Genomic DNA, 19,782 nt, shown 5'->3' with positions numbered 1-19,782 from the left:
TTGTCTTGATGTATTCCCACGTGGCACTTGTCTTTAGCATCTCCATTTAAAATAATGTTAAAAACTATGAGTGCAGCAGCCTATAAGGCTCCAGCTCTAGCGTAGGTTTCTTAGGAGGAGAGATAGGGTGTGAATTTATTTCCAGACTGTGCAACAAAATTATAAATTTATGTTTGCAAATATTAACTAAATATACAAGATAATTAGTCCTTATTTTATGTTTCTCATATTCATTCATTAGTGATTTTTTTCCAGGATTTTACTATTCTAAAACTATCCTTCCCCTTTTACTTTCCCTTACTCCCATAAACAGGCCTCCTGCTGAGCAGTGCAGACGTGAGAAACACTTATAATTGGCAGCTCCCTCCTTTCCTGCATCTCACCCTGAATTACCCCCCGCTCTTCCCCAATCATGTCTGATAATTTCACTTTCCTGCTAACTGGATATGTTGGTTTCTTTTCTCTTCTCTTCCTGCTCCTGTTTCGTCCCCTCCTCTATATTTTAATGTGTCCTTGAAATTTTCCTCTTTTTTTATCCACTGATGTGTCACTTTATCTTGATTTTCCTCTTTTATCAGTAACAAAAAACCAGAATGTATGATCACACCACTTACAGATCTTTTCTTCCTTCTTTTCTTGATCCCATAACACAGATATCCTCTAGAATTTTCTCTTATTTAGGATCCGTGTATGTATGTACGTACATACGTTCGTATGTATGTATTTAAGAGGCTCAGAGAGAGCAGTCTTGCATCCACTGATGCACTCCCTAAATGAACGGAACAACTGGATGTGAGCTAGCTTGAAACTGGATCTCGCTGTTAGGTATCAGAGACCTGAACACTTGGAATATCTGTTGCTCTCCATGCTCATTAACAGCAAACTGAATTCAAAGTAGAGTGACTAGAGCTCAAACTAGCACTCCAGTATGATATACTGCCAGCTCAAGCTGGCTGCACTGTAATTCACTGCACCGCAGCGCCAACTCCTGCCCTAGAAGTTTCAGCCATTGGGCCTGATGCAGTAGCCTAGTGGCTAAAATCCTCACCTTGCACACACTGGGATCCCAAATGGATGACAGTTCATGTCCCTAAGGCTCTGCTTCGCATCCAGCTCTCTGCCTGTGGCCTGGGAAAGCAGTGGAGGACGGCCCAAACCTTGGGACCCTGCATCCACATAGGAGACCTGTAAGAAGCTCCTGGTTCCTGGCTTCAAATAGGCTGAGCACTGGCCATTGTGGTCAGTTGGGGAGTGAATCATTGGACGGAAGATCTTCCTCTCTGTCTCTCCTCCTCTCTGTGTATATGACTTTGCAATAAAAATAAATAAATCTTTATAAAAGAAAAAAGGATTTTCAGCCACCATGTTTTTTCCTTTGACATATTCTCAGAAAATCTGAATATTGCGTGACTGAAGTCATCACAGCATTGGTGATTTCCAAGTTGTATGTCCAGTTTCCAACTCTTTTCACGAGTTCCAAATCCCCCCAAATTTTTATCTCCAAAACTCAAACTTACCTTCCCCCTCAAATGTCTTACTACTTTTAAAATTACTTTCGTACTTGGGACTAGTTCTATGCCAAAGAGGATAAAGCCGCTTCCTGCAGTGCCAGCCTCGCCTGTGGGTGCTGATTTGTTTTACAGCAGCGCCACCTCTGAAAATTCCCTGCCGACGCTGTAGGAGGCGTCAGAGCACAGCCTTGGCCATTGTGGTGGCTTGGGGACTTCTCACTGTAACTCTGCCTTTTAAAATAATTAAATAAATCTGAAAGGAAGGGAGGGAGCAAGATAAAAACTCAGAAAATTATAAGGAAATCCATTAGAAAATTTTATTCGTGCAAAACCATATACAAAGATAAGTCTGTGTTATGCATACTCTGACATACTAGTGTTTATAAGTCTGAATAAATTGCATATCATGGATGCAGATATTAACTTTTTTAGGTGCTTCCATAGTTATAGTACATACGGTACTCCCCCAAAAATAGTTCCATCGTGACAGCGCTTTGTGAAGTGGAAAATAGACGTTCATGAGGCTGTCGCACGCAGGATGCGGTGGTCATTTCTGTCAAGGAAAGGAACGTGATGACCTGTGAGGCAGAGCAGGGACATGTGACTTTCTTTTTTCCAATGCTTGATCTTTTTTTGATAAATCGAAATATCATAAAATAACTAAAATTACTCTTTCGACCTTTTCTTCTATAAAACATTTAATATAATTCACTACCCAAATGTCTTAGCAAATTGACCATTTTTCTTTTGAGAGTTTCCATTGCTTTTTCTTCCTAATTATGTCTTTATTGTTCATAAATTAAACAAAATTAAAGAACCGAAGTCATGGCATTACCATTAGTATTGGGGATATTGATGTAAAAGCCTAAATGAAAGAGCTGCAGTGAAAACTGGTGTTATGTCTTTGTGAGTAAGAAGCGATACGTTATATCGGGAATACTTGTGTGTCATGAAGGCTGCTGCTTCCTTTTTTATGGTATGTGCTACTTATTAGCTGAATGTTAACAACCTCTTCTTTTTTCCATGTTGTGCACAAACTGAAGCTCTCACAAGCATCGTGTCTTTGGTACTAGCCCATGCTCATGAACTAAGCATGCATAGTCTAAAATAATACTTTGTGATCGATGTAAATATTAATATTAAAAATATCCTGAATTATTATGTTTGCATAATTGTAGAATATTTATCCTTACTTATACAAATCCTTGTTGCATGAAAAGGTATAATTTCATAATAACTAGTATTTGTGAAATATTTGCTACTTCTAAAGGCTACATAATTTACATACATTATCTTATTAACTTGATATTAATCCAGTGAGACAAATATTACCATTACCTTGATTGTTCAGATAAAGAAAATGGCAAGTCAAAAGACAGTTTCATCAAGATAGTAGCAGAAATCACATAAAACACTTAAATGGTAAATTGAGGAGACTTTAATAAAGGTGTATGAGATTCACAAAAACTTAGAATTCAGGGGTCACAACATGACATCTTGGGATTCCCAGGGACTGGTGAAATCATTAGTGCTTCTAGTGCTGATCTGGTGAAGCAAAAAGGTGGTATTAGAAATCAGAAAAAAGAAAAAGCTGTGGGTTAGGACTTACTTCTCGATCTTGTTGAGACACACAGCTTGCCTGTCCGAGCAGAGAAGGACTCAGGAGTAAATACTACACCTGAAGTTCCTCTGACCATCCTACCAGCTCCTTCCAACAGACTGAGTGCTACTGGAAGCCAGAGAACATTAAATGGCTTGTCAACTTCTAGCAGGTGGTGAAGATGGTTGAAAATGACTAAAAGAGAATGGAAAATACCCACAATGCTAAACTGCTGCTCAATTTCAGACCAAACAACAACAACAAAAAATTGTTGAAGTATTATTTGCTAGGAAAAAAAAAATTTTGTCTAGCAAGTTTTTCTCTTAAAATTTTTATTGCATTTGTATCACAGAAAAAAAAATGTGCAAACCTTGGGATTGCTAAACAGCAAAGAATGTCCTGTCCCTTCACCCCACAAAAACCCTTCAGATTATAGGTGGTAGATTACATGTTGTTGGCATTTTCAGATGATAGCATGTCTGTTCCTCTTCAGATCCCAGACTCCATCATTTCTCGTGGTGTTCAGGTGCTCCCACGAGACACAGCGTCCCTCAGCACTACTCCTTCAGAATCCCCTCGTGCTCAGGCCACGTCTCGCCTCTCCACAGCCTCCTGCCCAACACCAAAAGTAAGTACAGTTCTTTGGCACCTGACACCTGCTGTACTATGGAAGTCTAGGGACACTAACCAATATTTTCTCTGCTTGTTTAGATTGGGTTGCATGCAAGATAACACTGTGAAAAAAAATGGAATTTAAAATAGATAACATTCATTATTTCACAAATTGCCACTTTAGGCCAGTAGTAAGATGGTATAGTGATTGCAAATAAAATGTCTACCCCTGTATCCATAGTTAGGGATATCACTTCCTGTAACCCCTGTTTCTTTGAGCCAGATATGCTATTTTTGACCGTACTCATCTCTATAGATACAGTTATTTACTGCTAAGAATAAATATTTTTGCCATTAAACAGCACAATTAACAAAATGCTGTCACTCACAGGATTTTTTTTTACACTCATCAAGTCTGTGCTAGGTCCCAGCTCTAGTATCATTCCAGATTTTTTTCAAATACATTCAACTTGGAATGTGGCTGCCTAATATTTGGAAACAAATCTAAATTTATTAGAAAGAAAGTTTTAATGCCAACCTTTGAGGGAGGGAGTTTTTTCATCTTTATTTTTACAATCTATCATTGAATCATCATGCAAAAAGAATTAGGCATTTGTATGTCTCACATCTTATTGTGTATGATAAATTACCTAGAAAACTTTATAATTACCATGATTGTTTTCTGTTAGAATATCTTTTCTCTGGTTCAGTTAGTCATTTGTGCTTTCAGATTTTCTATGTGATGGATCCAATGTTGGTATCAAAAAGTTAACAGTAACTTCCTTCTTGCTAGGATATCAGGATGCACATTAAAATCACGATACAAAACTGATGGTTAATTTGTCAAACTGTAGCTTTTTCTGTGTCATCAAATTTAAGCTTCTTTGTAACTGTGTTCTTCAGTTTCAACTTTTATATTAGTTTTCTGAATGTTACAAATTGAATTTAACTAAAATGGTCTCAAACATTCCAGATGTGGTACTGCAATTTATTAGACATTTTATAATACAACCTTCCAAACAAAGTCTTCAGAGTGCAAACTTGTACATCATTATTTTTAGACATGTGTCAAAAATAACAGATAACTTGATTCATTTTAAAAACTGGAGGTCATAAGACCGGAGAAATACTGTACGAACATTTTAGTCTTAAAATACATTCCACTTTAAACCAAATGAAAACAAAGCATTCTTCAGCCCTGACTGGGAAAAGCAGAATTTCATCTGTGTCTTTTAAATTATTAAAACAGAAAGATATGATTTGACTATATTCAATTCCAACTGTACAAGTTAGACTCCAAGTTTGTGTTTTTTCTGCAATAATTTATTGTGATTGTGGTTTTTTAATGTTTTAAGCCAATTTTATTTATAAATGGTAGTTTTGGGCCTTTTAAAATTTTCTAACTATATTCTAGTTACAAAGAGGATGTCTAATACAGTTTTCAAAGTCATTTGGTCATTCCACAGCCTCAAAAATAAAATTAAATAATAGAAGCATTATTAAATAACTTGTTCATTGTAAAAGTTTTAAAAAGCAGATAACTTATCCTGATTTTTTTTCAAGTATTCGAACTAGGATTAAGCACAAATAAAGCAGCATATTTTTATCCAGGAATGAGTTTATTCCTTTTATGTAACTTTTCTGGCTCTGTAATACTGCAAACTTATTACTTTGGTGTAATTTTAAAGCAACTCTTAAATGATGAATTAGAATACTAATACAATAAAATTAATCACTGTATTGTTATTTTAAGTAAAAGTATCAAAATAATCTTAATTAAAAGAATGCTATGAATTGTAACACTGTTTAATTAAATCTAAAATAGGTGCTTTATAAGTGTTTTAATTTCACTGACCTATTAAACTAAGGTAAGCCTAAATTAAATAACTGTAACTTCAGAATCATATAATAACTATATTTTAAAACACATGAAAAGGATTGCTGAAGAGCTGTTAGTAAGGACAGCTGTGTCACCGCGTGCTAGTTGCTGTGTGTGACGCTGGCACCACCTGGGAACTCTGATTCCAGCCCTGCCACTGTGCTCGCACTCCCACTCCTACAGCATGTGATGGCCCAGGCGTTTGGGCCTTTGCCACCGCTGTGCAAACCTGGATGTATGTCCCGGCTCCTGACTTGAGCTTGGCCCAGTCCTAGCGACCGCAGCCCTTTGTGAAGTGCCAAAGCAGATGCAGGGCCACCTTCCTCCTCTCCTCACGCTCTCAGTCGGCTTCACTCAGCCTTTCAAATAAAATACAGATTTTGTAAAGAAGCAAACAAAAAGAAGGGAGGGAGAAGAGGGAAAATGAATAAAGACAGAGGAAGAATAGCGGGAGAACCGCATCCAAACAGTGTGGTCGGAGTGGCCTCTCTGAGCAGCAGTGTTTCGCTAGGAATGTGAAGGAATAATAAAATCCTAGCATGAACTTCTGTGCTGGGTGGAGATTTAACAAATTGTATTTAGCAATAATTGCCACTTTAAAGACAGTTGACACCAATCAAGAGCCCTCAGGCTAAAAGTTGCATTAGTATGTGAATAATAAAATTATCTGGCTTCAAATCCAATATCAAGGGGAGGGGGGAATCCCAGTGCCTGTAAAACTGTGTCGCATGATGCAATGTAATAAAAAAAAAAAAGAGTTAAAAAAATCCAATATCAAATTTCACATTTTGTATTTTAAATAATGAGTTTTTTTTAACCTGTCCTCACTGAGTCATTTATCAATGTCATAGATTTCTTTTCTTATTAATTGTATTGCATTATGTGACACAGTGTTATAGGCACTGGGATTCCCCGAACCCTCTCCCCATGGTGGATTTCTCCACCTTGTTGCATTACCACAGTTCAAATTCAGTTGAGCTTCTTTCATTGGAAATATTTACCAAGCATAAAGTCCAGCATCTTATTATCCTAGTGAGTTCAACAATTTCTTGGTGAGACCATCTCTGGTCTGAATGTAAAGCCGGCAAAGTATCGTCTCAGTCAATTAAAGGCCCCGACATAACATCAACAACAATTTACAACATTATGGCATTAATTGCAGTGTCATAGACTTTGACACTTAACCTCTGTTCTAGGTGAGTTATTTATGTTAATTTTTGTAGTAAAAATTTAAGGCAGAAAAAGAAAATAAAAGGTTTTTTGGGTTTCAGATTTTGAACTGTTGGATAGCTTATGATGTTACAAGGAGTAAAATGAAAGCAGCGGGTTTTGAGAGTAAAAGCATAGTGCATTCGGACTTTGATTGTGTTCAATCTGAGGTACATATGAGACACCCAAGGAATGGTATTCAGCAGAAACGTGGAAATACAGTTTGAGATGGACATTTTTATTGTTACTTCATCTTGGTCATAACAATTAAATGTTAGTGTTGGCAAAACCCAATATATATCGACTTTCTAAAAATTTCATATTAAGCATGCATTATGTCATGTGCAGAAATATACATTTAAATGTATTTTCTTTACATCAAAAATATAACACAGACTTAGATATCAGTACCATACTATATTATGCCAGTTATTTAACTTTTCTGAATTTCATATCTGTTCAAAGTGACAATCCCTGTTTCCCAAAGAGAGTTCATTCATTCATTAAGTTAGCCTTGGTGGGAACCTAACGGTGAGCCTGTAAGCATTGTTCCTTCCTTTAAACAGATAAAGTAAATCACCCTAAATATTAACAAAGTATAATAAGGAATGAGAATAGAATGTTATGGAAGTAACCATCTGAACCACTTGAAATGGTTTGTGAGAACCCAATGATTAAATAGCCAAGTTAGGATTCAAAACAAATTGTTTCAGCCCTTGCCTGTGTAGCTTTCCTTAGTGTTTGTCAGGAGGTCTTCCTCCATAATTGAGTGTGCCTCTGTTTCTATAGGCCAACAACTATGATACTCGTCAGCACAGCATGGATTCTCATTTTGTGTGTATACTGATGGAAAGTATGCTAGATTGTCCTTTGTTCCTGTAAAATTTTCCAGCCATCTTAACAATTATACCATGTTTCTATTTTAATTTTTGTTCTAATGAACAATCTAATGAAGACTACCATACATAACCTTTTATTAACAATCCCTAATAACATAGTATTTTTCCAGCAAATGTTTATTTTATGAAATTTTTTTTAAAAAAGTCGTTTTATGTCAGATATTTTCTTCTTATGAAATCTGACTGGGGTGAATGAGTTTCACTCCTTGCTTTTTGATGTAATGTATGTTTTTAAGACCAAATTTGGGATTTCAGTATGATTTTCTGGGTGACTTTGGTCACCCAGAGTAGAATAATGACTAAGTCAAAGTGAAATCATACATAGATTCTATTTAAAGAAATGTAGGATTTATCTAGAGAACTTGAGTTTAAAATGGTGATAGTCTTCCACAAAGCATGTGATAAAGGAATATTTCTGTAACAGATAAATTCTTTTTCACAGGAGGTAAGTGTTGATTTTTAATCATGAAAGACAACCACATCTCTGTTTACAAATCAAACTAAGAAGTTTCAGGTACAAAATAATAACCAGAACAGAAAGAAATACCCTTTAGATCAAATTTCCATCACATGTTATTAAAATAGAAAATATTTTAAAAGTCAATTTTTAGCTTTTTATTCCCTAGTTTCTAAAGTTTGATTTTTAAAAAATATCCAATCTTTAATCACAAATTCCATTGTACCTTAAAAATTAATTAGAAGTATATGCCCAGTTTAACCAACAAGTGGGGTTATCCCCCTCCCTTTGGGAGAAAATATAAACACCTAAAATATCTATTTGTACTGTGGTTTACATTACTTAAAAATATATATGCCAAAACATTTTTATATTAAAGATATACTCCGGTTCTACACAGCATTTTATCATATCCAGCTTGCAAAGTTGTGAGTTAATGTAGGATTCTATTATTGTCTTTTGAGCCAAGTCAATAGAATGTTCAGAGTAGACGATTTTCTTCAGTGTTTGAGTCTGAAAGGCAATGTGATTTCCTTTACCCATAACGGTGATGCTGTTGATTGAATATCAACATGCTCCTCTCTGAGATCCAACTCCAGTAATTTTAGTTGCTACAAACCAACCCATATTCACACTTCTTTCCTTTGTGAAACCAGAATGATTTTATGAGGTGATTACTTTATTGACAAAACATGAGGCTCCCAAGTTTTGGGAAATCTCATTTGCTACGATTCTAGCCTCAGTCAAGGTACTAACTAGTGCCTGCAAGTTGGGTTGTTTGTGTGCGTATGTAAATTATTTGAAGAACATAAGCAAATCCGGTAAAATTCTGTGAAATGAAATTTTTAAATTTTTGTCTGAAATGGTATCAACATCGATATGTTATTACATAATCAGGTGTGAATGACATTATAGAATGTGTTGGGCTATGAATCTACATGTAGAGTCAACAGTGATGGCAACCACTAAATCATTGAAATCAAAAATATATTTACTGCAACAGAATTGATTTTTCTCTTGTACAGAGTTTACTACCCATCTGGAAAGGACTGAGCAGTAATTCCCTCAACATTAAAGATCAAATCTAGCAACTATTTTACATTTGTCAAATTTACATTGATGTGTGACTTAAAACAACTGAATTCTCATGTTTACTTCCCTTTCAGTCTGTTGCCATATGCTGTTTTGATTGAATAATATGAAAAAAATCCAGCCTCACAAGGTTGTGTAATTAGCATTTTCAGATGATTGTGAATATTATTTGATACTTCACCAAGGGTTTATAACTGTTGTTCCATTAAAGATAGTTGAAATGTAGACTACAAGGTTCTATCTAGAACTATTTAGGAATGCAGTAATGCAGTTAAAAAAAAATCATTATGTATCTTGTATTTGTGGATCTCTTATTCAGCCATAATTTTGGAATTTGCATATTTTTCATTCAGAAAATATAAGCTCTTCCAAATGCTAACATATTCTATTATATCAGAATCATCTTTGTTAATGTAATCACCACTTGGAAATATTGGAAACCATTACGCTCAAAGTGGCTGGCGTGCATTTCCCTGTTGATTTTCTACTGATTGGCAGGCAAACTTGGTTCATTTTCAAAAACAAAAAAAGTCTAGTAATGTCTCAGTCCAAAAAATAATAGTGACTTATTTGTTCTTTCAAGTAAAGAATGATGTTCTGTGTATCAACTGGCTAGTTCAGAAGCATGTAATTGGCCTAATAGATAAGATGTCAGTTAAGATACCATGTTCCATATTGGAGTACCTGGGCTGATACCTAACTTCAGCTTCCTTCTGTTATAGAATCTGGTAGGTAGCAGGGATGAGCTGATTTGTTACTGCCTGCCATCCACATGTGAAGTTTGCCGTGAGCTCTGCAGTCCCAGCTTCAAAGCCCTCAGGTCCAGGTTATGGCAGGCCTCTGGGGAGTCACCAGCAGAAAGGATTTCTCTCTTTCCCTTTTCTTCCCTTTTCCCCCTCATCTTACCTTTTCCTCCCTTTCATATTTTATTTTAAAATTATATTAAAAATAAGATGGCTAAATCAATTTACAATTCGAACATTTTCACAAGTACTTCTCCTTAAGTCAAAAAGCCTCCTTCTCATTGTGTACCACTCAAGAGTCAACTTTAGTTAATTAAATTGATACTTTTTTTTTTTAGGACAGTATTAAATGAAAGTAATCTTTTTTAGAAATGTTACTACATAGCAGTAACTAGTATACTACCTATTTTATAAGATCTACTTCCTTAAGTTGCAATAAAGTGTCATTCCACCAATGCTTTCATAATATCATTGCAAAGTCCAGCCTGGCAAAAATGCAAGTAATGTCTTATTACTAGTAGGAATTTTTGCCTTGTAGACCCCTGAAGGGTCTCCAGGGACCTTCATGATTTTTTTCATGAATCGTAAAGACCCAATACAATCAAATCAGCATACTAGCATAGTTTTCCTGAAAATATTCTGTGTCTCAATAAGTTATGTGAATCTTATTTTTTCCACGTTTACCATAGAGATTATGCTAGAATACTATTCCTAGTCAGTAAGATCTGATCCTCTATGTGAATAACTAGCAATGACATGCTTAAGCATTACAGATAGTTCACTCTGACTGTGATCCAGCAGCGGAAACAGCCATCTCTTCTTGACTCAAAGTGAGAAAAAAGCTTCATAATCTCATTAGAAGAAAAAGAAAACAACAATAACAACAACAAAAATACCCAGAAATTGTAATTTCTAACTAGTTCTGTGTTTAGTGTCATGCTTCTTCTGTGTTGGGTAACATCTCATGTTATATAGACAGGACTTCCTGTCTGTACCCACTTTAATATAACCAAGTTGTTAGCAAATAGTCTTATAAAAAGTACTGTTTGATATAGCTAGTTTTTTTTGTATGTTTATTTGAAAGAGAGACAGTGATCTCCTATTCACTGTTTCACACAAATAGCTTATTTTAAATTTTGTTACATTTAAATTTTGGGAAATTACAAGTGTTTGTAAAATGCCAGATCAACATTGATAGACTAATAGTCACATGTTTGTACTTAGCTGGCATTCTGTAGACTCTATACTATTTTACCAGGAAATGCCTGATGCTTTGCGTTTTGACCTGACATATGCTGCGTCTTGAGAGCTTTAGTCTGTGGGTGTGGTCTGGGAGAATAAGCAGATAAATTGGTGGTGCCCTCTCTGCAGTGGACATTTGGTGTCTGAGTTCTGCTCTAGTTATTAACATATGGTTTTGCTTCCTTTACATGTTTGTTTTGCTATCTATCATGATTTGAATCAGAATTTCGTCTCTTCAGTAGTAGTCTTAACTTCCTTTTCTAACAAGAAAGACATTACTTATCATTTGAGTAAAACTGAAGTTAGAAAATAATGTATTTCAGCTATAAACATTGAATTTGCAAATTGTTTTCTGTGGAGTTTCTATGGGCTTATGATATATATATATATATATATATAAAATATTCTACCTTGATTATTGTTCACTTTTTCTAAAATGCCCTCTCTACATTGATAAGTAATGATAATGGAAATGGAATTTATCATTTTCTAAATGCTGAATGTTCACAGCACTGTGTTTTTCAATGAAGCTAACAATAAAATGTATAATGGACATTCTGAAATCTGAACTTTGAAGTGAAATTTGATTCCTAGGAAGAGACAGAAATCTGAAATTATTAACTATAGATTTTCTCATCTTATGAATCAAACTATAAGTGGTATGCTCTCTTATTTTAAAGAAATAATAGGTATGCTCATTATAAAAATTTAGAAAATACATGTAAAGAAAAAAGTTGTTATGTATAAATAACCATTTTTTAAATCTGGCTCTATATAATTGTGTTCTCTATGCATTCAAATATTTTATCATAATGGCAAGGCAGTGAATAAGAGTTAAGAATCTAACAGGGCTGAGGACATATCTCCGCTTTGTCACGTCCTACATGTATGACTTTCAGAAGGGTATTTCTCTCTAAGTGTCTCATCTAATAAATACATTTTAAAAATCTATTTGCCTTTAGGACTTTTAAAACATTTTTTGGATTCATATGAATCATTTAGCATAATGTTTAAAATGAAGTACTCACTAAATAATTAGTTGTATTAAACTGACTACCTTTGTTTGACCTAGCTTAGTAGGCCACCTAGTAATGTAAATATCTTTCTAAGTCATCTTTACATGTTTTAAATTATCCTCTAGAACAGAGATGAGGAGCCTCTTTTCTGCCAATGACCATTTGGGTACTTATAACATCATTTATAGGCCATATAACATCAACTTAAAAACTAGCCTGCTGTACATTTCATGAAATTCAAGTCCTTGGTAGTGCTAGATCTCGTAATTTCATGAATTTTATACAACCTGTGGCCCAGACACTCCCGACCCTGTTCTAAAACACTGTTTTGATTATTCTTTGTGTTAACTGATGGAAGAAACATGGCTTTTCACCTACTGTTATTCCTGGACATTTTGGTATTTTCTTACTTTCCGATATTGGTAAGCTTCTGAAAGTTAAGTGTTTTGGAATTTTCTCTAATTAAATTTAGCACTTTGGGTTACTTCTACCATTGTGGCAAGTATGTACAGAGCTTTTGTCTCCTGAGTTGTATCACTTAATAGATACCAGGGTAGCTCATTTTTGCATCTTTGTTAGTTAATCTTAATAATTAAGAAGCAGTTTCCAGCTATTTACAATCCTTAGACCCAGAATTTTTTGAAAAGCTGACATCATTGATTAAGAAAAACATTACTCTAGAGGCAATAAGTAGAGAGTACCAACTTGTTTTCTGCTTCTCTGTAACTTTAGAAGAACTAGTAAACCTGGTACATCTGTAACAAAAAGTTCAATTAAATAACTGGTAAAAGTCCATTTTAGCCCTGTAATTCTATTTGAAGGCATGGTTCCTACCAATTGAATAAATATGTCTTGTTCTCATATTAATTCATCTCTAATTAATATCAAATTATTTTGCATTTATTTCTTGTGCAGCTAGTGTACAATACTTCAGATTACCAATAGAAAATGTTATTACTTAAGATCTTTCTTTGATCAAGGTTGTCTCTGTTAAATGGAATGCTGATTTAATACCCACTACAGTTTTGTTCAAGTTATAAGAAGAAAAGAAAATGATTATAGAAGTAGAAGAAAACATGAAATTAAGAATTACTGTGTGAAAAAAAATTACCTATGCTGTCATTTTAGCAGCAAACTAGATCATATATAGGATTGATTCAAATCTAAAGCTATTCTGTACATCTTGGTATTTTAAAATGATAAAAGGTTGGGTCTTTGACACAGTGATTAAGACACCATTTGGGTGCCTCTATCTGATGTGGGAGGGCCTGTGTTTGAGTCCTAGTGCTTCTAATTTCAGCTTCCTGCTAAACTCAAACTAGGAGACACCAGGTGATGGTCCTATGTGATGCTATCCACATAGGAGACCTGGGTCCATCTCCAGTTGTTGCAGCGATTTAGAGAGTGAACTAGAGAATGAGAGAGCTGAGTTAAGCTCTGTTGGCTTCTCTGTGTCTCTGCCTTTCAAATAAAAATCAATAAAGGAATAAAAGCTTTTTTGATCAAATAATATGACACATTCTAAAATTAGTATTTTCTGGCACAGAATTTCAGGATTATCTTATTTGTTTCCTCATCCTGTTTTCATTTAACAGAAAACACAAGTTAATCCAGAAGTTCTAGTCTTGTAGAAAAATAATAGCACACTGAAAAGGCAGGAAGACACATTTTGTAAACAAAGTACATGTGGAAGTAAACACAGAAGTACTGTGACTGGAAACCCACATTTTAAAGCAATGCAAATTTTACAGTGATACTAATCACTATTTTATAGCTTCAATCATCAATGCTGTAGGAGCAGTGCATTCTATCTCAATAGTGACAGGGATATGAATATTTGTAACCTTTTAAGCAAGTATGTCATTTGATTGAAGTGTGTTACATACCACACAGAGAAAGAGAAAGGACCTTGAATTTTTGGCCTTAACCAGTCAACTTGATTCTAGAAATTCATCCGGTGGAAATTATGAGGACTGTTAGCACAGTATATTAGAGAAAAATCTGAAACATCACTAATGTTTATATATTTTATATCTTTGGAAAGTCATACTTTTAAGAATATTTAATGATTGAGAAAATACCCAAAATAAAATGATTTAAAAAGAGCGAATAAAACCACACAAGGATGTCCCCACAAGTTATTTTTTTACAGCATATATTATTTTTATAATCAAGAGTATAGATTTCTCTCACTAATGCTGATGTGGTTGTTAAAATAAGCCCAGGTCATGTCAGAGGTATTATTTTGCCTACTCTTCAGATTTGTAGTAAATCTGTATTAAGTCCAGTCCAGTTATTTATGACTGGTTTTATAATCAGGTTAAGCCATTCTGAATCCTGCTAAGTAGTAAATTATGTCATATTTCATTCGCAGTTCAAGGATAAACATTCTTTTCTATTAAAAAATTTGAAAAATAAAAAGTTATTAGTAGCAAGCAATATACTATTGAAAAGTCATCTATTTTAAGGTCCCTGATTTGTACTATCTGTTGAACAGATTTAAAATTTTTTAAAAATATGAACTTTGATTATTCTCTGGCTCAGTCATAGGTTATTCTTTAAAAACATTTCATTTTGTGTAGACATTATGTTATCTATGAAATTAAAGCTATTCTAGAATGTAATGACCAAAATTACAGTTGAGCAATAAAATGTTAGTAAATGATTACAAATATTAACAAATTAAAACCTTTTAGAATGAGAGTTTCCTAAATTTACAGGAGGAAAGTTATATTTTGTGACTTCTCATTTCTCATTACTCTTTGTAATTTCACTTGATGTTTTTTATACTTCCATTTTTTTTTCCAAAAATCACATTGCCTTTCTTCCACAATACATTAATTTTTCCTTGACACAGTCATATAATATTTGGATCTCTTTTTTTTTTTACTTTGACTTAATAAATCATGAATGAGCTGTAATACAGTGAGGTATGTGTTTTATCCAAAGGGCTATATACTGTAATATGAAGAATATAGTGAAGTGAAATATTGACCAGATACCCAAAAGTATTTAATACTTATAGAAGTTTCTTTTAATATTGAACTCTTAAGCAAACCAATTTTACAAGATGATTCGGTACATAAGGCAAATAAACAAATTTTTGTCTTTATGATTTTTAATCAAAATCATAAAATGTATCGTGTAGCTAAAGGTAGATTTGTTACTCATTTCATATGTGAGCACTCAAATTTAAACACTTGCAAATAAGAATTTAGTATTCACTGTGCTTTTTTTGTTGTTGTTGGCACAGTTAAGCCACAGAAATACCCCAACTTCAATTCCTTCCTCAGTAAAATAAGCAAATAGGAAATGAATGTGTTCTAAAACATTTTTATCAAACATCTTTTAAGTAAATATAATTGTTAAAACCATAAACCCAATAGTATGGAAGCCTACCTTGACATGACTGCTGCAGCCTAACTGTTTTTTGAAGCTTCTTATTTTATACTTTAAAAATAACATAAAGTTGGCTTTCTGCTGCATAGTATGTTTGTTGTAATAAAAATTCAATAAATTTATATTTGCAATATTTAAAATTTCTTTGGTGAGGTGAGGGTGTCACAGGATAGATTTCTAACTTACTAACAGTAGAAATGATTTTATGGTGAGCTCAGTCTTGGAAAATTGTGCCAAATCAGGAGATCACTGCCTGATCCTTGATTAAGATCTAGGCAGTTTTCTTTCATTGCATGATGTTTACAAAATGCAAATACTTTATATATTTATTATGAAAAGTGCAACTACAACAGAAGAGTCACTTTACTGTTTTTATAGTTTACATCCTAATAATATATCTCTGAGAATGCTTTCCTTAGAAACTAATCCCTAAAGAAATATTCCTATAACTTTAAACAGCAGATAATAGTGCAATAGTATTTATTTAGGCTATTCTCAGTGAATATTTAGACTGAATAGAACATTTGATGTCCTTGATCCTATATTATCTATGACAATTTGGTTTTGCTATAAACATTGTAGTTTTCAGCTTTTGTATGTAAACCAACAATCTCAGCTGACTCAATCCTCACAGTTCTTCATTGCCTCTTCTCAAAATTTACTTTTATTACATCCAACCTATGTTTAATGAAAGTTTTGCATTCCTAATGTTAAAATGCAAAAACTAACTTTATCGTTTGATCAAAATTTTAAAAACCTTCAACATTAGAAACATTTCTAAGAACCAAGCATTTTACATAATGAAATTTGTCCTGTATCAGGCTCTTTTAGCTGTTAATAGAGAATGTTCAGCCTCCTAGAAAAATGTGTATAAAAGTAGGTAACAATGCAAGACTCTTATAATTATCACAAAAAGCAAATTAATTCTTCTTATGTAAGTTTTCATCTTTGGTGGCTTTTAAATTCTCATCCAAAATAGTAATTAGGCAGTTGGATCAGATGTGAATATCTTATATATGCTACTCTTTTATATTGGTGATAAGAACATATAAATGAGAGTATTGCATTGATTTTTTTTTTTTTACTGATTTAGCTTTTGACTTCACTTTTCCCTGTTTCTCAAATTTTAATTTATAGAAACAAAAACTTCCAGTTTTATGATGCTTTTCAATATAAGAGATTATATTCCTGGAGCCACAAAAAAAAAATCACATAAAATTTGAATTATACGCACCTAGTTAGAAAAACCACAGTGTTTTTCTGAAGTCTTCCTCCTGTAAGAGTTTCAAAGCGTTAGTTGTGTATGGGAAATTTATCTCACTCATTGATAAGCGTTCTATTCCCCAAAGTCTATTTCAATCCATGTTATAGTCAGTTTTTCAAATTCCCAGTTCAGTGATGATTATATTCTTTTTGTACTTTATTCAGCAAATTTGTGGACTTAAACTTGTATTTGCAATGGAAATTTTGTAGGAATAACTTCTTTTATAAATAAATATAATAATACAATTTCTTGCATAGACAAACAGAAAAATGGCGATTTTCACACACACCTATATGAGTATATATATGTATATACACATTCTCTTATAAGCATCAGTTTCTTTCTAGCCCATTTATATCCAGGCCTGTTAAATGAATGTCATTTTTAACCAGAATTTAGGAACCAGAGGATTATCCCTGTATTTGTCTTTAATTTCATGTGCCATCTTAAAGAATTACTCAAATTACATCTCAAATTACTGCCTTACAGAATTTTAATTTTTAATTTTAAGCCTTACAGAATTAAAAAAAAAACAATTCATATTTTTTTTTCACTTTTTGCTATACGACAGGCACAAAGTTAACATTTTCTGTATTTCCAGAAAGCAACATGAGTCATTCTAATTTACATCTTATAGGAAACTACCAAATCTGTATTTATTATCCAGTTATTGTGAATTTCCATTTAATATGGAAAACCACTTTGAATTTTCCCTATAAGCAAAGAAAATAGCATAAGAAAATGAGTAGATTTTATGAGCACATTCCCCATCAAGAGGCCCACTCAGTACCGGCATTATAATCAGTGTTCGTTGTTTGAGTGCAGTGATCATCTTTTCGCAATAACAATTAATGCTGGAGAGGTCATTAAAACTGTGAAACCAAGCCAAGGGGTGATGCATCTCAGTTCTTATGAGCTTTTTCAAAACAAAAATTTGATTTTCTCAGTAGTATTTTTCAGCAGTATTCACATACTTTCAGACATTTCCTAGACAGGTGAGATACTCTATAGATTTTACTTTCAGAGAATAAAACTTACGATCAGAGTTTTTATTTTGGGGGGAAGACTTTAGCACTTGGACAATGGCATCACACTGATACTTCCTGTGTCTCCCAGTAAGGAGGAGCGTCACAGCTAACTTCATCTATGTTGATCTGAATTGAGACCATCATTGTGCAAGTACCTGAAACTTCTTTCACTCCTCCGCCCTTGTACTGCTTGGCTTACTTCCCTCAGTTACCAGAACATTAGTTCTAATTAGAGCTGCATTTTAAAACGCTTTACTTGATGAAGCACCTTGTGTTTAAAATTTTTGTTTTGCTCTTTTATATAATGATATAATTTTTTTTAAAAACCAGCAATGTTATTTTTCTTTTTCCCAGTGTTAACTAAAAAAAAAAAAAAAATTTCAATTGAAATTCCAGAAAGCTTTGAAGGAGTGAATATATCTAACATTGGTCTGGCATTAAAATTTTCTGTTTGGGCAGCACGATTGTTTTATTGATAATCCCCGTGACAGCTGAGTAGCCTCAATGCTTGGATCAACAAGTAGAGGAGCTGCACTCTGTCACTAATGAAGAATGATGCTTGTCAGGACAGATCTTTCCACCTGGGTTTTAGAAAACACCTATGTTTCTAGTCATACAATTAACGTTTTTCTGATATTAGAAAGGACATAGCACACTAGTAAAGTGTATAGGCATATTTTTAATTCTTTGTTTTTCATATGCCAAATGCAAATGTAGTACTACTCCAGATACTGCTTCATCAGAAATTCCCAAGATAACAAAAAGTAAGTGCCAATTTCCTCATCTCAGGAATATTGCTGAAACAGACTGAATTCCAGGGTTCAGATTATTTACAGAGCATTTCATGCAGCCTGTGAGTTAGTTAACTCCCTGACCTCCTAAGATGTACCTCAAATAGTCAGTTGATGTTCTTGCATGTATTACTAATGTGTAGAAAATTTTTTAAGTTCACTTTTTCTTTATTCTGTCTTTTTTACCCATCTTCCCTCATTGTAGCAAATTAGACGGCCGGATGAAAGCAAAGGAGTTGCTAGTAGAGTTGGATCCCTCAAAGTAAATATGTTTCTAACATTTTTTTTTGGCAAGATTTCGTCTATAGCCTATACTTCTTCCTTTTGGGAGGGTGGAGGGAGGAAGGGGGCTTTTTCCATTTTTCACCATCCCATTTTTTTTATTTTAATATTTTTATTGGCTGTTGGGTCATATTATTTTTTTTGTTTCAGCTACACATAGAGCAACCAGCTGAAGGCAAGCTGCCAAATAACTAGCTTTGAATGGCACCACAAACAAGAGAAAGGGCAACTGCCTCAATCCAGGTGCCTATAACTCGGGGTTCTAGAGTAAACCGTTCCTCTGATTGATGTCACTGACTGTGTGTTAAGTTCCTGTTACACAGAAAACTAATCTATTTCCGGAATGTTATCTCCCCTTCTAACTTTTCGTAAAACGTATTAATGTTTAGTGTCATTATCATTTGTAGCTCATTGCAGAACAAATTATGAGTCAGTTGCATGTGTAGAAAATATGTAACCTTAAAAATTATGATTTTTTATATATGGGCCCTCATATAGTTATAATAGTGCTTTAGCACACCTACCCCCCTCTATGGTTTGAATGTTTAAAACATTGATACAATTAATAGAAACATTTAAATATTTGCCAATTTGCATATGTAATCTGATATGTGTAACTCCAAAATTTCTGATTTGATCCTTCAGTTTACTAGTTGCTAAATATCTTCTGATCAGAATATCTTGGACATTTAGTCCTATAACATTTAATCCCAATGAAAAGTAAACAACATTTTATACGTAAGAAGCACGTGCCGTTA

The 19,782-nt window shown here is 33.8% G+C and overlaps 1 protein-coding gene across 12 annotated transcripts in view; it reads left to right on the top strand.

Moving 5' to 3' along the window:
* The window catches only part of GPHN (gephyrin), a 276,180-nt gene that overhangs the window by 144,373 nt on the left and 112,025 nt on the right, over window positions 1-19,782 (top strand). For 7 of the 12 annotated variants that reach the window (XM_040975433.1, XM_040975428.1, XM_040975427.1 and 4 more), the window contains 2 exons: window positions 3,605-3,739; window positions 18,948-19,004. In XM_040975433.1, the coding sequence (XP_040831367.1) occupies window positions 3,605-3,739; window positions 18,948-19,004 (192 nt within the window). The remainder of the gene's footprint in view (window positions 1-3,604; window positions 3,740-18,947; window positions 19,005-19,782) is intronic. The other 5 variants (XM_040975435.1, XM_040975432.1, XM_040975429.1 and 2 more) reach the window with 1 other exon arrangement.

This window comes from Ochotona curzoniae, unplaced genomic scaffold (assembly GCF_017591425.1).
Source record: "Ochotona curzoniae isolate NIBS_2020 unplaced genomic scaffold, NIBS_Ocur_1.0 contig_2688, whole genome shotgun sequence".
NCBI lineage: Eukaryota > Metazoa > Chordata > Mammalia > Lagomorpha > Ochotonidae > Ochotona > Ochotona curzoniae.
Note: the sequence above shows the minus strand (reverse complement) of the source record. Positions and strands in the feature narration are given on the sequence as shown.